The sequence below is a fragment of the Nicotiana tabacum genome, chromosome 22, assembly GCF_000715075.1.
Source record: "Nicotiana tabacum cultivar K326 chromosome 22, ASM71507v2, whole genome shotgun sequence".
Classification (NCBI taxonomy): Eukaryota; Viridiplantae; Streptophyta; class Magnoliopsida; order Solanales; family Solanaceae; genus Nicotiana; species Nicotiana tabacum.
The window spans coordinates 67,637,833-67,655,806 of record NC_134101.1 but is presented as its reverse complement, the minus strand read 5'-3'; the positions used below and the strand labels follow the sequence as shown (position 1 = coordinate 67,655,806).

General features: G+C 33.6%; 2 protein-coding genes across 3 annotated transcripts; one reads left to right on the top strand and one right to left on the bottom strand.

The window, feature by feature from the left end:
- The first annotated feature begins 7,059 nt into the window (after window positions 1–7,059).
- Window positions 7,060–12,316, top strand: LOC107824539 (uncharacterized). Its single transcript, XM_016651333.2, has 4 exons — window positions 7,060–7,411; window positions 8,237–8,340; window positions 11,671–11,800; window positions 11,937–12,316. The coding sequence occupies exons 1-4, from the start codon at window positions 7,301–7,303 to the stop codon at window positions 11,973–11,975; spliced, it is 384 nt and encodes a 127-aa protein (XP_016506819.1). The 5' UTR covers window positions 7,060–7,300; the 3' UTR covers window positions 11,976–12,316.
- A 635-nt stretch (window positions 12,317–12,951) lies between these two features.
- On the bottom strand, window positions 12,952–17,284 carry LOC107824540 (PGR5-like protein 1B, chloroplastic). 2 transcript variants are annotated; one of them, XM_016651334.2, is made up of 7 exons: window positions 16,840–17,284; window positions 16,027–16,089; window positions 15,808–15,894; window positions 14,981–15,212; window positions 14,108–14,181; window positions 13,876–13,974; window positions 12,952–13,312 (listed from the first exon to the last, which is right to left on the bottom strand). In XM_016651334.2, the coding sequence occupies exons 1-7, from the start codon at window positions 17,065–17,067 to the stop codon at window positions 13,235–13,237; spliced, it is 861 nt and encodes a 286-aa protein (XP_016506820.1). In that variant the 5' UTR covers window positions 17,068–17,284; the 3' UTR covers window positions 12,952–13,234. The 2 variants fall into 2 exon arrangements, with proteins under 2 accessions (XP_016506820.1, XP_016506821.1); XM_016651335.2 differs by having other exon boundaries at window positions 13,882–13,974.
- Window positions 17,285–17,974: the final 690 nt, after the last annotated feature.

Here is a 17,974-nt window from a genome sequence, read left to right as displayed (position 1 = left end):
CAGGGTATAGAACACGTAATAAGTATAAATCACTATCATATAAGCTTAACCACAAGTAAAGTGCAATAATAAAAGTACAAATTACAGCTAAAATATGAGTTTCTAGTCTACCATCAAAAAGCCTAAAAAATATGTGATTTTTTTAGGTAACAAGAAGATGGTAATTCAGTTTCACAGTACAAGGCTAGATTAGTTGTCAAAGACTTTAATTAGAAAAAAGAGTTGATTACAATGAGATATTCTCTCCAATTATGAAAATGTCATCCATTCGTGTGGTTCTAGGCTTAGCTGCAAATTTAGATCTAGAGGTTGAGAATAAATGCTAAAACTACTTTTATCCATGGTGAATTAGATGAAAAAAATTATATGGAGCTGACGGAAAATTTTAAAATCAAAGGAAAAGAGAATTATTTTAGCAAGTTGAAGAATAGTTGCTGTGGTTTGAAACAAGCTCCCAGCAATAGTACATGAAGTTTGGTTCCTTTATGAGTCAACATGGCTTTAAGAAAATTTCTTCAGACTATTATGTATTTGTACAAAAAATTTCTAATAATAACTTTATTATTTTATTGCTTTATGTTGATGTCATGCTTATTTTTGGTCATAATGCTTATAGGATTCAGAAATTAAAGCAAGAGTTGAAGAAGCTTTTTTCTATGAAAGACTTAGGACTAACAAAGTAGATTCTTGGCATGCAAATTGTCTGTGATAGAGAGGCCAAGAAGTTGTGGTTATCACAAGAGAAGTACATTTAAAAAATATTTCGCAGGTTCAACATGAATAAAGCTAAGATTGTCAATATACCTTTAGCTATGCACTTCAAATTGAGCATGAAGCAGTATCCTACCAGTGATGATGAGAAGGATAGGAAGAAAGTTCCTTATACCTCATTTGTTGGCAGTTTGATATATGTAATAATTTATATAAGACCAGATATTGCTCACCCTATCAGTATTATTCGTCGATTTCTTTATAATTCAGGAACATAACATTAAAATGCGGTGAAGTAGATAATGATATATCTTTGTGGCACTTCTAGTCTGAGTTTGTATTTTAGGACAAGGAAGCCCATTCTTTGTGGTTACACTTATTCAGATATAACAGGTGATGTAAATATGTGCAAGTCTACTTCAGGCTATTTGATTACCTTTGTAGGAGGAGATGTATCTTGGCAATCTAGGTTACAAAAATATATTGCTTTATATATAACAGAAGTTGAGCTTATTGCTACCGTTGAATCTAGTAAAGCATTGTTTTGGATGAATAGATTTTCGGAAAACTTGGCTTTGCACAAGAGAGTTATGTGCTTTATTACGATAGTCAAAGCGCTATTTATCTTGGCAAGAATTTTTTATTTCATGGTAAATTTAAATATATTGATGTGAGATAACATTAAATTCGAGATGTATTAAATTCTAAGTTGCTTGAACGTGAGAAGATTCGTACGGATAATAAAGGTTCCAACATGTTTACCAAATCTTTGCCAAGAGAAAAGTTTGAATATTATTACTTGATCGTCGGGATGGCGGTCTCCTCCACATAGTTGGAAGGTAGAGAATTATTGGATTTTTTGGGACTTTCCTTTCTCTGTGGATTAAAAGGTGCCTTTTGGATCTAGCCCACTAATATCAAGACATATAAATATGACCTATTTTAGGTTTGAAACGCAATAAGAGATAAAAACTAAGAGAGAAGTCATTTTTGACTCCAAGAGAGAAAATTGTGTTCTTTTGCTCTAGAAATATTTTGCTCGGGCAGTCCGCTTCAAGTACCATTTTTTGACTTGTTAACTATTGGATCATGCTCAAATTTGAACTGAGAGTTCTTAACACTTGATTCTTAGATTTCAACAGTGAAAATTAAATTTGGAGGCATGTAGCTTCTGTTTCGGAAGAGTGAACAATAGCTTATTTTTTTGGGTGATTTCTCTCCTTTCTTAAACTGGTATTGTGCAATCTTGTTAACGTTTCTATTGTTGCTCTTCACTTGGAACTTACTTTATGCCCAGTTTAGAGAACTTTTGTAAATCTTGTCAATTGATTTAGTGGAGTTTTGAGGGCTTTTGGTCCCATAATATTTACTCTTCACATTGAAAAGGCTTTCCACGTAAATCTTGGTGTCTCGCTTTATTTTATTTATTTACGTTTTACCGTATTTATTTATTGGTTGATATACTTGTTGCCTGAATATATTTGTGCTTAAGTTTATTTGTTTTCTCTTAGGTCAAATAGATTGGGGTTCTAGACATGGGCGGCCCGTCCATAAAGCGGGTAAAGCAATTGCTTTAGGCCCCACATTTATGGGGGCCCCATTTTTTGGTTATATCTATATTATGTATATAAATAAAAAAAAATATAAAATATTACAAAATGAAACGGGAAGTTTGAACACAAATTTGAGATAGTGGACCACAAGTCCACAACTTTCTCAAACAAAACTTTGTTGAGCAAAGTGAAGATAAGTAGACAACGTGTGCAGTGTGCACTAATAGCTATGCCACTATATTATATTTTATACTTTGTTCTTACTCTATTTTATACTTTGTTCTTATTTTGTTCAATAGCCAACATTATCGTAGAGCTGCTGAAGTGAGGACAACGTGACTAACTGACTTTGTCGAGCAAAGTGAAGAACACTATACCACTATATTATATTTTATACTTTGTTCTTCAATTAATCACACTCCATTCTTCAATAGCCAAAGATCAAAGCTTTATTGTGGATTTTCAGACTTCAGAGTTCAGTGTATTGATTCAAGAAATAGTGGAGTGTTTTTGTTTGTTCTATTTTCATAATTCAAGTCTTACAACAAGCATACCTGAACAGAAAATTTAATTTCATATCAAGCTATCCGTTCTTGAACCAGGTTCTATCATTCTATCTTTTTATTATTTTCTCATCTAAAATTTAATATTTTGCTATGTATTCTATCTTTTTATTATTTTCTCATTTAAAATTTAATATTTTGCTATTTAGTGCATTTTTAGATTATTTATTACTTATTAGAAGATAAGTATGTCAAATAGAAAGTATGAATCTGGTTATGAAAAACTCAAGAAAAGAATAAGAATTCAAAATCTAATACAATCTCGAAAAGGTGCTCTTGACAAATTTTTATTGAATAATAAAAATCTTGAATCAGAAAATTTGGGAGAGTGCTCTCTAGATGAGCAAGTTAGTAATTCGGTTGAGTTAGATAATTCTAAAATTAATAATATTCAAGTAGAAAAAGAACAAGTAAGTGACAAGTCGGAAATAGATCCTCAAAATAATTCATTGATGCTTATGAATAAAATAAATAATTCAACTCCTATAAATATATATGATCCTAGTCAATGGACTAATGTAAATACAAAGCTGAGAGATCTATTAGTAGAAAAGGGACCGATTAGAATAATTGACACAAATTTTCCGAATGATACATTTTCAAGATATTTTTCTACTACACATTATATTCAAAAATTGGCGAATGGTGAAAGACATGATAGAAGATGGTTAGTTTATTCTAAAAACTTAGATAAAGTATTTTATTTTTGTTATAAGTTATTTAGTTTGAGTTCCAGAACTTGTAGTAGTAAACTAGCTAGTGAAGGTAGTAATGATTGGAGAAATATTAGTACTAAGCTCAAAACTCATGAAACAACAAATGAACATATTATTAACATGGCTGCATGGATTGATTTAGAAATAAGACTGCAAAAAGATAAAACAATCGATAAAGATGTTCAAGAACAAATCAATAGAGATAGAGAGCATTGAAAAAATATATTGTCAAGAATTATTGCCGTGATCAAAACTCTTGGAAAAAATAATTTAGCATTTAGAGGAAAAAATGAAAAGAAATATCAAGAGAATAATGGAAATTTTTTAAGTTTAATTGAAATGATTGCAGAATTTGACCCCGTCATGCAAGAACATATTCGACGAATTAAGCATGATGAAATTCATAGTCATTACCTTGGGCATAGAATACAAAATGAATTGATAAACTTATTGACAAGTGAAATTAAGAATAAAATTATAGAAAAAATTATAGAAGCAAAATATTTCTCTATCATACTTGATTGCACTCCAGATACAAGTCATCAAGAACAAATGTCTTTTATACTGCGGAGTGTGGATATTTCGGCAACTCCAATAAAAATTAATGAATATTTTTTAGAATTTTTAAAAGTAGATGATACAAGCTGAAAAGGTCTTTTTGAAGTTATTATAGATGAAATAAAAAATATTGGACTTGATATTGATAATTTAACAGGACAAGGATATGATAATGGGTCAAATATGAAGGAAAAACATCAAGGAGTGTAAAAAAGACTTCTTGATATAAATCCCAGATCATTTTATACACCATGTGATTGTCATAATCTAAATTTGTTACTTTGTGATATGGCTAATTCTTATACAAAAGCTATATCATTTTTGGAGTGGTACAACATATATATTCACTATTTTCATCTCCTACTAAGTGATGGAAAGTATTAAAGGATAGTGTACCTAGTCTAACTCTTAAATCATTGTCACAAACTCGTTGGAAAAGTCGTATTGAAAGTATTAAAGCAATAAGATTTCAAACTCCGAATAAGAGATGCTTTATTGAAATTAGTAGAAATTAGTGATGATCCAAAAACTAAAAGTGAAGTTAATTCCTTAGTAACATATAAACTCAAAAATTTTGAATTTGTATTGGGTATGACTATTTGGTATGATATATTATTTGTTGTTAATTCAGTTAGCAAAAGTATGCAGTCAAAAGACATGCATATTGATGTTGCCATAGATCAATTAAAAGTTTTGATTTTTTTTTTATAACAAATATAGAGAAGAAGGATTTGTAACTGCTATGATTTCTGCCAAGGAAATTGCATTTGAAATGAATATCGAACCCGAATTTCGTAAGAAACGTGTGATATCTAGGAAGAAAAAATTTAATGAGAATGTTGAAAAGTGACCGATTAGAATAATTGACACAAATTTTCCGAATGATAATTTTTCAAGACATTTTTCTACTACACATTATATTCAAAAATTGGCGAATGGTGAAAGACATGATCACTAAATGATGGAAATTTAAAAACACATTGCCTTAATCTTGAATTTTTCTTAAAGCATAATAATCAATCCGATATTGATGGTTTAGATTTATTTTCTGAGTTGAAAGTATTAAGGAAAATAGTACAAGTAGAAGATAATAGTTTAATCGATATACTCAATCAAATAAAGAGACTTGATTCTTTTTCAAATGCCTATATTGCTTGTAGAATAATGTTAACAATTCCAATTACCGTTGCTTCAGCGGAAAGAAGCTTTTCAAAATTAAAATTGATAAAATCTTACCTAAGATCAACAATGTCTCAAGAGAGATTAAATGGGTTAGCTATATTGTCAATTGAGAAAGACTTATTAGGAGAAATTGATTATAAGAAAATTATTAGTAACTTTGCATCTAAAAAAGTAAGAAAAATTAACTTCAAATAATAATAAAAAAATTAAAACATTAAGGCCCCTCATTAAAATTTGGCTTTAGGCCCCAAAATACGTCGGGCCGCCCTTGTCGTGTGCACATTGTCTGTGATTGCTTTTTCCAATACTTTCTTCCTTACTCCTCCCTTATGTAATAAAATATCAGAACAGAAAAATTAAAACATATTGCATGGTCTACATTAAGAATTATACCATAGTGTATTTGATAATAGTTGACTAATAAGATTATATCTTGTATAATAATAGTATTAAATAAGGTGAAAGTCACGAAGAATACGCCGAGTAGGAACGATCATTTGCACAAAATTAATTATTTGGAGTTTTGGACAGTGAAATGACTTAAAGTTATCCAATTACAAACAACCATGTATTGCTACTATCATATCCGCACGATTAATTTGTTTAATATTGTTTGCAAAGTATATGTTGATTAATTATTATTTTTTTGGTCAAGAAAATTAAGTACTTGCATTACTTCAAAATAAAAGATGCATACAAGGAGGGTGCTGCAGATGCACGACTAGTAGCATAATGAAAGAGACATCCTACATCTATAGTTCCATTCCTAGATAGATCATTACAAAAAAAGTGGTATATATGTTGATTAATCATTGTTAAAGTATAAAAAATTATGAGATAATGGACGACATATACACATGTTATATATTTATTATTTTAAGTGTTTGCACTGGATCCGTGCAAAAATTTCCTTTTATTTGCAGTCAATTTTCATACTATTATACCTCCATTATTAATTGGTTTCTAGAATTTATAAGATTTTGAATTTAAAGTTTTCTATAACATAGTAGTCCACAATCTGCGTGCTAGTTAGCGTAATCAATTTGTAAATATTGCATGACATCCGCAATTTGTATCTATGTAAAATATGTCATTACATGTTTAACACTTAAAATTCTTTATATTCTTTTTAGTAGAGCGGATTATTTTGCTCTTCTTTGTATTAAAAAAAAAAGCTACTCTTCGAAAATTGATAAGCTATATGATTCAACTCCATATCTTAATTTGATAAATAAAAAAGGAAGAACTTTAACGTCTCTTAACTTTTGTCATATATAATTAATGAGAGAACGAAAAGACATGGCAGAATGACACTTGTGATATTATAAGAGTTACACTAAACTAAACAATTTGATCATAAGAATTACTACAAATTAAGTGAAAAACAATTATAATTTATTCACAATTAGTAATAAAAATTTATATGCAAGACATATGTCTAGCTTCATTTTACTTAATGCCAACATACGCGTAACCTTTTTTTTTTTTTTTTTTTTTTGACTATCAAAGATTATAGTAAAATGTATAAGATTTGTTCTCCTTTAATCATAAGTATCGGATTAAATTATTATGAAAATTTAAAAAATGGTAGGGACCGCTATTAGTATGAGTCCAATGTGAATATTGAATATTCAAGTGAAAATTAGTTTTTTAAATTTGTCTGGCTATAGTAAACCGTTGGCTCGAGTCACCTCCTAGTTGGAGAAGCACTTGAAACCAAAATCAACCCCAAAAAGGAATTATAATTAAAGCCAAAGTAGAACAGCACAACAAAGCAACAACCAAACTCTTGTAGGATTCTCCATCTACATGTAATCATTTATATACTAATCAAGATAGATCTACATCCATTCTTTTCCTAATTTTATAATACCATAACTCTTCCACCATAAAATTCAACTCTCCCCATCTCAGCATTGGTTTTGTCGATTTCATCAAAACCCTATATTCCTCGCTTTTGTATCGCCCAAGTAATTCGCTTGCTTTTAACATTTATTCTTGTTATCTATTTTTCAACATGAGACAGAGGAAATCAGCAAAATCTGACGCTCAACAGCTAGACCAACATCAGAATGGTCACTTGTCTAAATTCAGGAAAATTTTCGATCCCGAAGCTTCTTGGGACAAGGTTCGATTTTTCAACTTTTTCGTTGAAGCGTGGATACTCACTGTACATTGCTTTCTGTTATGGATATTCTTTTTCTTCCTTTTATGCTGCTAATTCAGAATTTTAACTTCTGGGTCTTCGTTTATGGTAGATTTCTTTCCGTCATTCTTGAATATCTGAGAGTTAAACTACATATCTTAGAACCCTACAAATAGAAAAGCACTTCATAAGCGTTTGATTCTATTGGAGCGTTTAGTGGGAGATTTGGAGTGGTGGGGGGAGTGACTAAGACATTCGAAAGGTTTTTCTTTGCTTTCAATATTATGGCTGCTCTTCAGAAAACTGCATAGGTTAGAGCTACAAGTAGCTGTAAATGTATTGCATCCGAGGGTGTCGCCTAATGGTCAATAAAGTGGAAGGAGAACCATGGGGTCTCAGCTTCGAATCACGTAGGCAAGAACACTAGGTGATTTCTTTCCTTGATGGGTAGAGTTACCCGGTACCTGAGTTGGTGGGAGATACTAGCACGTACCCGGTAGAATAGTTGAGGTGTGGGCAAGCTGGCCCGGGCACCACTGTACGAATAAAAAGAAAAGTAGCTGTAAATGTATTTACTAATTTTTATCTTTAAAGCTTATGGATTTTTCAATCAGGAAATGTTTTAATTTTTCCGTTGTTACAACTTGCAACATTAACCTGAAAAGGAAAGATCTTTAGACTTTTTGCTTCTCCTTTAGGTTTCTGGTAGCATACCAGGGTTGTGCCACAGCTTGATGTGTCAGTTTCAGTCTTTGGGTGTATTATACATTAGTCAATCTAGTAATTGTTTTTATCTTGTAATTGCAGGATCAACTGGGTGATGTATTGCATTGGGCTAGACAATTGATGGCCCTTGTTTGTGGGTTAATATGGGGTGCCATTCCTTTGGTTGGTGGTGTCTGGTTTATGTTGTAAGTTTTCTTCTGTACCTCGCCTTCTTCTTTTTCTTGAAGGCATGGAATCTGCTATTAACTTGCTGTATGTCAAGTTCTCTGTAATATCTTCTTCATTCCTGTAACTGCACTTTATTTCTGTGTATTGTTATTATGTGATGAGTTTTTTTTTCCACTTCAAAAGCTCTTGTCAATTGTTGCTTGTATGTTGAGTTTATTTCAATTCATTAGCTCTTGTTGACTGCTTGTTATCAATTGAGTTTATTTCTGTTCATTAGCTCTCGTCCATTGCTTATTATCAGTTGAGTTTATCTCAGTTGATTAGCTCTTGTAAAAGTGACACGCGTTAGGCAACTTTTTTACTTCAGTTAGCTTATATGGTAACTCTTCGTGTTTGTACATACTGTTCTGCTTTGTTTACATGGACGACAAACTGTCATAGCATGGAAATTGCTCCAGAATTTTATGTCAATATTAAAATTATGATGTCTGTAAACATTCATTAACAAGAAAGGAAACTGAATGTAAGGATTTTTCAAAAAATAGGGGCTGGTTGTCTGAGGATATCTTAAGACAACCAGGGGCATTTGTTGTCATTAACAAGAAAGCAAACTGAAACAGGCAGGGAACGGAAAAATTAGTTATATCTTCCCTATTGAAGTAGTTAAGGAGAAAAGGGTGAAATCTGAGCGTATAGTGAGGGAGAGAGAGATTAGTTTGAAGACAAAGCTGACTAAGAGGCTATACCCTTTCACTCAATGTTAGTGAAAGAAAGCCCTTTCATCCTGATCTCATCTACTGAGGAGGGGGAATCTTTTAGAACTGCATAGGAAAGAATGTCATATTAGACCTGAAAAAAGTGAAAAATGGATTTTGACTTAATCAAAAAGGATAATGAGAGGATACACAAGAAACAAGCATAAGAAAGTATGGGAGCATGCATATTTGGCATGAGCTTCTTTGATCATCAATGTACTTCAATTTCTGTAGGAGCATTTCAATCTTCAATCTTATCTGTATTTGAGCAAGTCCCTTTTGACTTCACTAATTTTGGGGAAGTAAAGTTTAAAAATTCTACTTTGCCAGTTTAAATGGCTTCATTAAAGTACTTCAACAACTTTTTCTGGACTATTTGGACTCTTTGATTTGGATTCTAAAATTGTTTGTAATGATTTTTCGTGTAAGAAATTAATGAATAATTGATGTAATTTTTTTCCTTATTGAAATAATAAATTGATATGTAACAGAATATTTTGATATGATTAAATCAGGTAAAAAGAATCAACAAAGGACACATCTTTATTTAGAGCCTGCAAATTAATTTTTTGCTCGAGCCTTTAAAAGGGTGCTTTTTTTTTTCTTTTTCTGAAGTTATAACGGTGGAGTTCGAGTCAGCTTGCTCGCACTTCGACTATTCCACCGTGTACCTGCTATCTCGCACTAGCATTTTTTGTCTCTAGTTCTCTGCTGGGATTTGAACCCCGGTTTCCCATGATTTTTGCCCACTTTATTGACCTCTAGGCCCACCCACTTAGCCCTTGGGTGCATACTGGAAGGACACTCTGTTCCTCTTCTGGAGTAAGAATTTCTCTTTGAGGAGTGAGGTGAATGTCCGTGTCCTTTTTTGTTTCTCTCTATTTCTTTTCTAAGTGATAGTCTTTGAAAATTGTTCCAATTAGTTAGAAGTTTCAGATTCTACAACTAACAGTCTTTAGACCCATTCAGGTAATAAGATTTCCAATTACTTTGAATAGCCTCTTTCTAATGAAAAAGATAACTCAGTACCTTATATATAAAAAAGAAATGAAAAGATAAGTCAGTACATCTAACTGTCTCTAAACCCTTTCAGATAGGGACTTTATGTCTTCCTCAAAAACACAGGCATTGAGGATTACCTTATTAAAAAAAACATACAGGCACTAAGGAGATTGCTCTTTTTTTTTTGGAGTTACCTTGATTTTGGAGTTACCTTGAACCATAGAGTTCTCTGATGCAACTGTTTGTCAATGACTGATTGAATATGGAACTTTTGATAAGGGAGAGAAAAATTAAAGGAGAAGCTTAATGTAGGATGGAGGCTTGTCTCACTCATTCCAAAGCTTTTTTTTTTTGGCTAGTTTTTTGGTGCAACCTAGTTATTGTACAGGATGTTGATGCAATTTTAGATACAATAGGCTATCGGCACAATCCGTAGTTATGTTTTGTCGCACTGGCTTAGTGCATGCTTTTATAAAATCTTTGATTACTTATAAAAAAAAAACACTTAAATGTAGGACAAGGGCAGAATCTTAGACTCAAGGTAGGTGTCTTAGGAGCAAGTCTGCGATAATTTTGCTTCATATGGTAGAGATCCGTGATAATGGTTAAACATATAAAATTTGAAGCTCATATTCTTTTTGCTATTTGGTAGTCACCTAGCATTTATAAGACTCATGCCGAGATAAATCAAGTAAGATGTTCATGGATGCTGAACTATTTGAAGCCTATTCTTCATATAAACAGTTTCTAGTTATACCATTTGATGCGTGATGAACCACAATATACAGTAATCCAAATACATATTTATAAGTTCCCAATATGTGAAATGAAATTTTCTGCTAGTTTTTGTTTGATAACCATGGTGTCCGGGCCAGCTTGCGCACACGTCAACTAATTCCACAGGCGCCTGCTACCTCCCACTAGCACAGGTACCGGGTAACTCTGTCCACCAAGGCTTGGACATATGGCAAGAAATCACCTAATGTTTTTGCCTCCGCAGAAATGTTCTGCAAGTTTTAATAAACAAAAGACCTTATATACAACCATAACCTCATTTTTCTGTTTTAGAGTTATCGGGGATCTTAGCAGAATGTATTGCCATTTCTTTTCTTTCCAAGACTTAGCACTCTATGTTACTAAGTTTTCTGTGTATGGAGCTGGTTCTTAGAAAGGTTTATTCTTTTAATGGGAGAAATGTATATGTTATCCCAAAGGGCAAAAAAGGAAGAAGTGAATGGGGAATAATGTAAGAAGAGAAAGAGAGGAAGGAAATATCAGAAAGGCTCTTTTGCTTCCAGACATTGAGAATGAGCACTTATATTTCAGTAGAAATATTTCTCTGTGTTCGGCAAGAATTAAGATGTGTTGCTTCTAAGGAGAGAATTTTCGGGTGCTTAATAGCTGAGACCACATGGTTGGGAAATTTGTACGCACGAAATCGAGTCGGAATCTGCTTCTCGTTCGTTTAATGGAAGGATGTTGGTTGCTTGAATTGAACATCGTCCTAATTTTCAAATATCTGGCCATAATTTTAAATCCTGTAGTGATTAAACTGATCACTTGCAATAATAATTGCATTCTTAAACTTAGGTTTCTTGCACTTTCAACGGGTATTATCTATTGTTATTATGCGATGGTGCTAAAAGTTGATGAAGAAGAATTTGGTGGGCATGGAGCTCTCCTGCAGGAAGGGCTTTTTGCTTCTGTGACACTCTTTCTGGTACTTTAAACTTCCTTTCGACCCCCTTTTTACCCTCTGTATAAGTGAAAAACAAGTTATGTCCGTTACCATTGTCTCTCTTATTGCTAATTTCCTTTTTTTCTTCTTCCTGTTGCTTGTATTACTTTTCGCACAGCTTTTGTGGACCCTAGTCTACAGTTTGGCTCACTTCTGATGCCGGCTTCTCAACTTGGTTGCTCTTGCTCTTCCTGGCTCTTTTCAACTCAGGAACTCATATTTTGGGAGATGCACAAGGTGTTATTTCTGTTGTTAAGATGAAGGAAGTTCCCACAAAGACAATGTTGGCTGATATTCGCGGCCACTTTTTGACTGTGCAATATTATCTTCAGTATAATCTGGAACATGGTCGCTTTACCATTGCAAAAGATAGTTTCATAACATGTATTTGTTCAGCATTCGTTGCTCTTCTTCAGAGGGCAGACCATGCTTTTTGACCCGATAATTATGTTTGTTTCGTAGCCTTTCTTAGGTAAGTAGGATTTGCTTTTATCCTTATACTCTTGGTAACAAATTCAGCACCCTCCTTATCGCCACCCTTAAATAATGTCCCCCAATTCCATCTCAACTAAAGCATTCTAATCAATTTGTTGTCTATCAATTATAATCTCAGCTTTTGCACGAGCAGAGAATAAGCTTATCTTGGTAACATCATCAGGTGACACATTCTCTGTTTGCATTTGAGGGAAGCACCTCATAACAACTCTAATCTGCTCATTATTCATAAGGCTTCCAATTACTGTATTCCAAGATGCAACATCTCCCCAATAATGTTAAGCCAGTCTTCTTGACAAGCAGCCTCAAATTGCATTGAAATAATTGCATCGCGCCAAAAATGGAAAGCAATACGTTGATACGAACTTGATATGCCAAATTATATTGCATCTTTTCAAACAAGTCTCGAGCTTTTTCCTTGTTAAGTAATTTAACTTGCTCAGAATAGTATCGCCTTTCTTCATCTAATAATTTGCCAATTTTGAAGAGGCTGCTTATGATTTTCATTGTTTTGAATTTTAAGATAAATTATACTAGTATATGATTATGATGTAAATGGACATAGAGGGAGAGATGCTGAATGAGAGGAACCAGCCTAATCCTGGATTATGCTACTACCAACTGCCAGTTCACATATAGACAAATGAGATATTATTGATTTAAAAATATTTTTAAAAAAAATTATCTGTTCAATTTTAACCAAAATAAAATAAAATGTGTTAACTATATTTTCTCAAGCACGAACAAATACATTAATGTTTCTAGATATATGGGCAGAATTCTTCTATTATACTAGTTTATGTTTCATGATATGAGACATGGCGCTGACTTGGATTTGAGACGCTAAATGAGAAGAGCTTGCTGTACATAACGCTTCGTGACCTTCAGGATTAACTGAGGGGAATGAAATTAACATCATCGTCATGCCCATCGTTGCCTCTGTCTAATTAAGTAAACGCGACCATAAACCCAACGTCTGCCAGGTCTTGAGATGGATTGCTGCAGTAAAAGCATATAGTATTAGCGCAACTATATATTTGGATGAGAAAAGAATGTGAATGGTGAAGAACTGAAATGAATTAGGCATTCTTTAAATAAAATGTAGAGAGAAAATTGTTACTACTTAACAGAATAATCATATCATAAAAAGACTAATTATTTTCAGACACAAGAAACAGTAAATATGACTACTCCACCATTACTTGCATGTAATGAGATAAGCTGAAGCAGTAAGTATACAAGGAGTTCTATGACTGCTTTAAGAAAATGTTAATTATAATTATTTAGAGTAAAAGCTTTAGATCTATCATCACAACAAATTATCTGCTTAATATGGCTTATCATGTGTTTGCAAACTAGTGTATCCAAAGTAAAGGGAAAAAGCCTAAGTATACATGAATTATGAATATAACATTATCTGGACCTGTAAAAAGAATGATCTCAACTTTCTAGCAAGTAACAAAAAATGTAACAGTGACACCAAAAAGGAAGTGTACAAAATTCCTTCAACCAAATAAGCATGTAGTGTGGAGTATGAGAATCAAAGTCATGGTCAAAAGTACCTCAACCTTGGTCTGAAATTCTAGTTTGCTCCCACAAACATGACAATCAGCTCTATGTGGGGAACGGTTGGACTTCTCTGATTTCACGAAAGCAAACACCTGAGAGTAATAGTGCCAAGAGCTATAAGATTCATCCAGTTCAGTACAAGGAGATTTAACCCTTCTTCACTTGAAGCATATCAATAGCTTCTAGAAATATTTGTGGACATGTGAGAAGCTAGTTCTTAATTACCTCCTCACCGCAGTTTGGGCATGCCCCTTTCAGAGCGACCAAGTCATTTTTCCAAAGTCCTTGAAGTGCTCCAACTGTGATTAATTATCTCAAGTTATAAATTGTACTTGGAATGCATTGAAGAAAAAAGTTCTCAGAAAACTATGGACAGCCTTGCTTCTAGACATGGTTCAACAATCACATTTACACTGGTGACTATCACCCAACAGTAGGACATGGAGGCAAGTCATAACAATTTATAATTTAAGAAACAACATTCCCTAACAGACACCTTCTTAAGGAAATTGTTGCAAACCTCACTCTAGTACCCATTTATGCAGCAATGCCAATATAATGCAAAATTAGAAAGGGCAAAGAAACTATTTAGGATCTTATACAAAATTTTCCTCTCCAATTCTTGTCAAGATATGATTGAGCTTTCTCCTTTTCAAAAGCTAATCTAGCATAGCTGGTTCAAACAAGGATTTTAAAATCAAAATCTCTTTCAGATGCTTAAGATCTTTCTGTGTACACAACTGGAGGTATCCTTTTGTGTAACAAAGCTTAGATAATAGCAGGTAAATTGAGATGGATAAAGAAAACCATTTTCTCCTTATAAGTAGCCTTTTCCCATTGAGGAAGTAAAAGATGCTCATATTTCTCACCAACTTATATTACTTGCACTAGAACACCTAACTAATGAATACCAAGGAAACCAAAGAATGATGACGTCAAAGAAAGGAAACAGACTTGATATAAACTAAGTTAAATATCGCTGAACTAAACTTTCTAGAAGCACATCAAAGTAATTTATATATCAGTATTAGGCCTCATGTCAAACAATTAATAATGATTAAACTTGAGAAATGAGGATTCAAAAAGAAAACACATTACCAGAGGCCGAAGCAATTGGAAAGCCTATGATAGATCCCAACACCATGAAAAGGATTCCGTTGAGCACTGTAAACAACTCAAAAGATTGATAGGTGTAGGACATTCCTGAATCAAACATGTCTTGATAAGCTTGAGCAATGGTGTAGATTATAGGCACAATCCAGAATGAACTCCCAAACCCAAGAATCAACAACCATACGCTTGCTAATGCAAATACCTGTGATGGATCTTCCTGCCCTACATCCACATTGATCAATATTCAAGTGTAGGAAGAAAACCTGGTCTACAAGTAGAAAAACCACTCTAGGACAATAAAATCATTATTCTATTATGTCACAGCTGAACTAGATTTGCTAATAGCGCAGCTAAACTGTGGATATGAGTAATGATTGAACAATAGTTAGTGATCCATAACGTTTTCTTTTTCCCTTTCCCATGGTAGATGCAGAGGCTTCATCTATAGAGGGCAATATTAGGTCCAAGAAAAATATCAGTCTAATAGGATATAGTGAAGACATACGAGACCCAGGCAAGTACGTGAATCAAGTTTGAAACATGAAAACTTTATAACTGTTAATTTGAGAAACAAGTTAGAGAAATTATATTTTTTAGAAAAGAAACAGTAGAGGCTAATATTATAATAAGGTACAATCTTGACGCAAACTTAAGATACCTGCATTTGGAGTTAAAAATATTTGCTTACAGTATCCTAAAATGAATGGAACAAGTATTCCAAGGCACAAATAGATATCACCAATCCAAAAAACAAAACAAAAAAAAACTCAAACGCACATATCATAAAGCAATTCATATTACAGTAGTATCACCTCTGCATCAGCATAAGTTGAGTGCCGCCTGAGACTACAACGGGGGTACTTGACGACATGCTTTGAACCATACCACCGCAACTTTAACTGTTGTACCAAAATATTGCATGAGGATTTTAACAATAACATGAAAAATATAGTTTCCAATGGCTATCAACTACATTGAGAAATTCATTACCAAAAAAAAAAAAGAAAAATCAACTACATTGAGAAACTTACCTCTACTCTGTCAAACATATCATCAATTATTAAAGGTGTCCCACTGTAATACGCATCACGTGCCTAAGATAAAACAGAAATAGAAGATCAGAGAGCAGCAGGACAAGGGAAAAAAGTTTTTTAATAGGAAAAAGAAATCAAGTTTCTCTCTGCTACCAGCAATCTTTGATAACTTCAGAAATTTAAAGGGGATTTTCACAAACACCACCTTCTAATAAATCCTTGTTGAATAATATACTTCATAAGGCCAGTATTTGGGGCAGGGATTAAAACTGATCCATCATGAACTAAAAGTCACTGAGACAGACCTCATATATACATTTTGCATTTTCTTTAGCTCTTCATCAAATTATACAAAATCTCAAACAAGTACAAACATAACGTACGACAAATCAAGTAGATGAGCTCATGTCTTCTTTAGCTCTTCATCAAATTATCAGCATTTTCAAACAACAAGGATAAACACAAAGTAGTCAATAACCAGTAAGCTTTTAACCACGTAAACATACTAGTAAGATTTAGGCAGCCATTGAGCACAGTCATTAAGCTCAGTCAATCAATACATGATATGTATTTAATAGTTGAACGTCTGAAGAGTGAAGACACATATGAGCGATCATCTGTTTGACTTAAAGCAAAAGCAGCTCAAACATACAGTACTCCGAAGATAATCAATATCGAGAGTATAACATGGTAATTTGAGTCATCAAAGAAGTCAATTAAAACAAAATCCTGCTGATCCAATTGCATAATCAATCAACTTTAATTTCCTTAGTAGTGCAAATTAACAGTGCTCAGTGCGATGCACATTACCTGACGGTAGAGAGCTTCTAAGGTTTCTTTGCTAGCTGTTTCAATAGGTCCGACGAAAATACAGGAAGGTCCTTGAGGTGCCTCTCTCTCTTCAAAAGCGGATAAGCCATGGCTCCTTGTGGATATCCGGACAGGAAACGAAGCTCCGGTGCGGGAGCTGCTTCTGGACAGCTCGATGACAGTGGAACCGAACACGCGACGAGCGACGGGAGAGCACGCGCCCGCCATGAACCGCCGCAGTAGAGTTGAGAACCGGCAGAGGAGAAATTTCGAACAAAAGGAGTGGTCTGAATGTTGTGAATTGACGGGTAATTTTGGCTCCGGTTCGTTATGGCCACGAGTTCTGGTGCTTATAAATAGAGGACCAAATGACGAAAATGCCCCCTGTGGTCGTAATGTGATTTGCTAGAGTAAATATCTCGTTAGTGGCTGATATTTTTGTCCAACTCTCTGATTTTGGCCACTGGTGAGCGATTTGGAGCAATTGGAAAATTCCCTTTTCTGGACAAGAAGCCCTGTGGAGTGAGGACAACAAAAACTCATAAAATTCAATATTATTGAATTGAATAGACACAAACCAATCGTGTATGTTAATCTTATTCGGATTTTCGAGTACTTATCTTGTTTTAATTGAAGACATCATTCAACATTCAACTACTACGTCCCTTTCAATTATATACATATTTTGATTGGTCAAGAAATACATAAATAAATAAAAATACGCAAGTTCCGTGCACGGGCAGCAACTAAGGAAAAAGTGAGTGGAACAAAGTACGGCGAGAGGCAAAGTTAATCAACGTAATGTCTCAAGTTAAAATAAGGGGAAGTGCACGGTTAGCCACTAATAAGATATGTATTTACTTTTAAGTTACTGTTTAAAATGTCTTTAGTCGTTAGTCTTTAACCACTGCTTTAATAAACTTTACCCGCCCGAACGAAAATACCTTCTGCTCATAAAATTCAGGACCAAGTATCCTTAACTTATGAGCTTGTTACCGTAAGTTCAGGACTAGTTGTCCTTAATTTATGAGCTTGTAAGTCTAAGTTAAGGACTATCTGTCCGTAGTTTTTGAGCTCGTAACTCTAAGTTAAGGACTACATGTCCTTAACTTTTGAACTTGTAACTCTAAGTTCA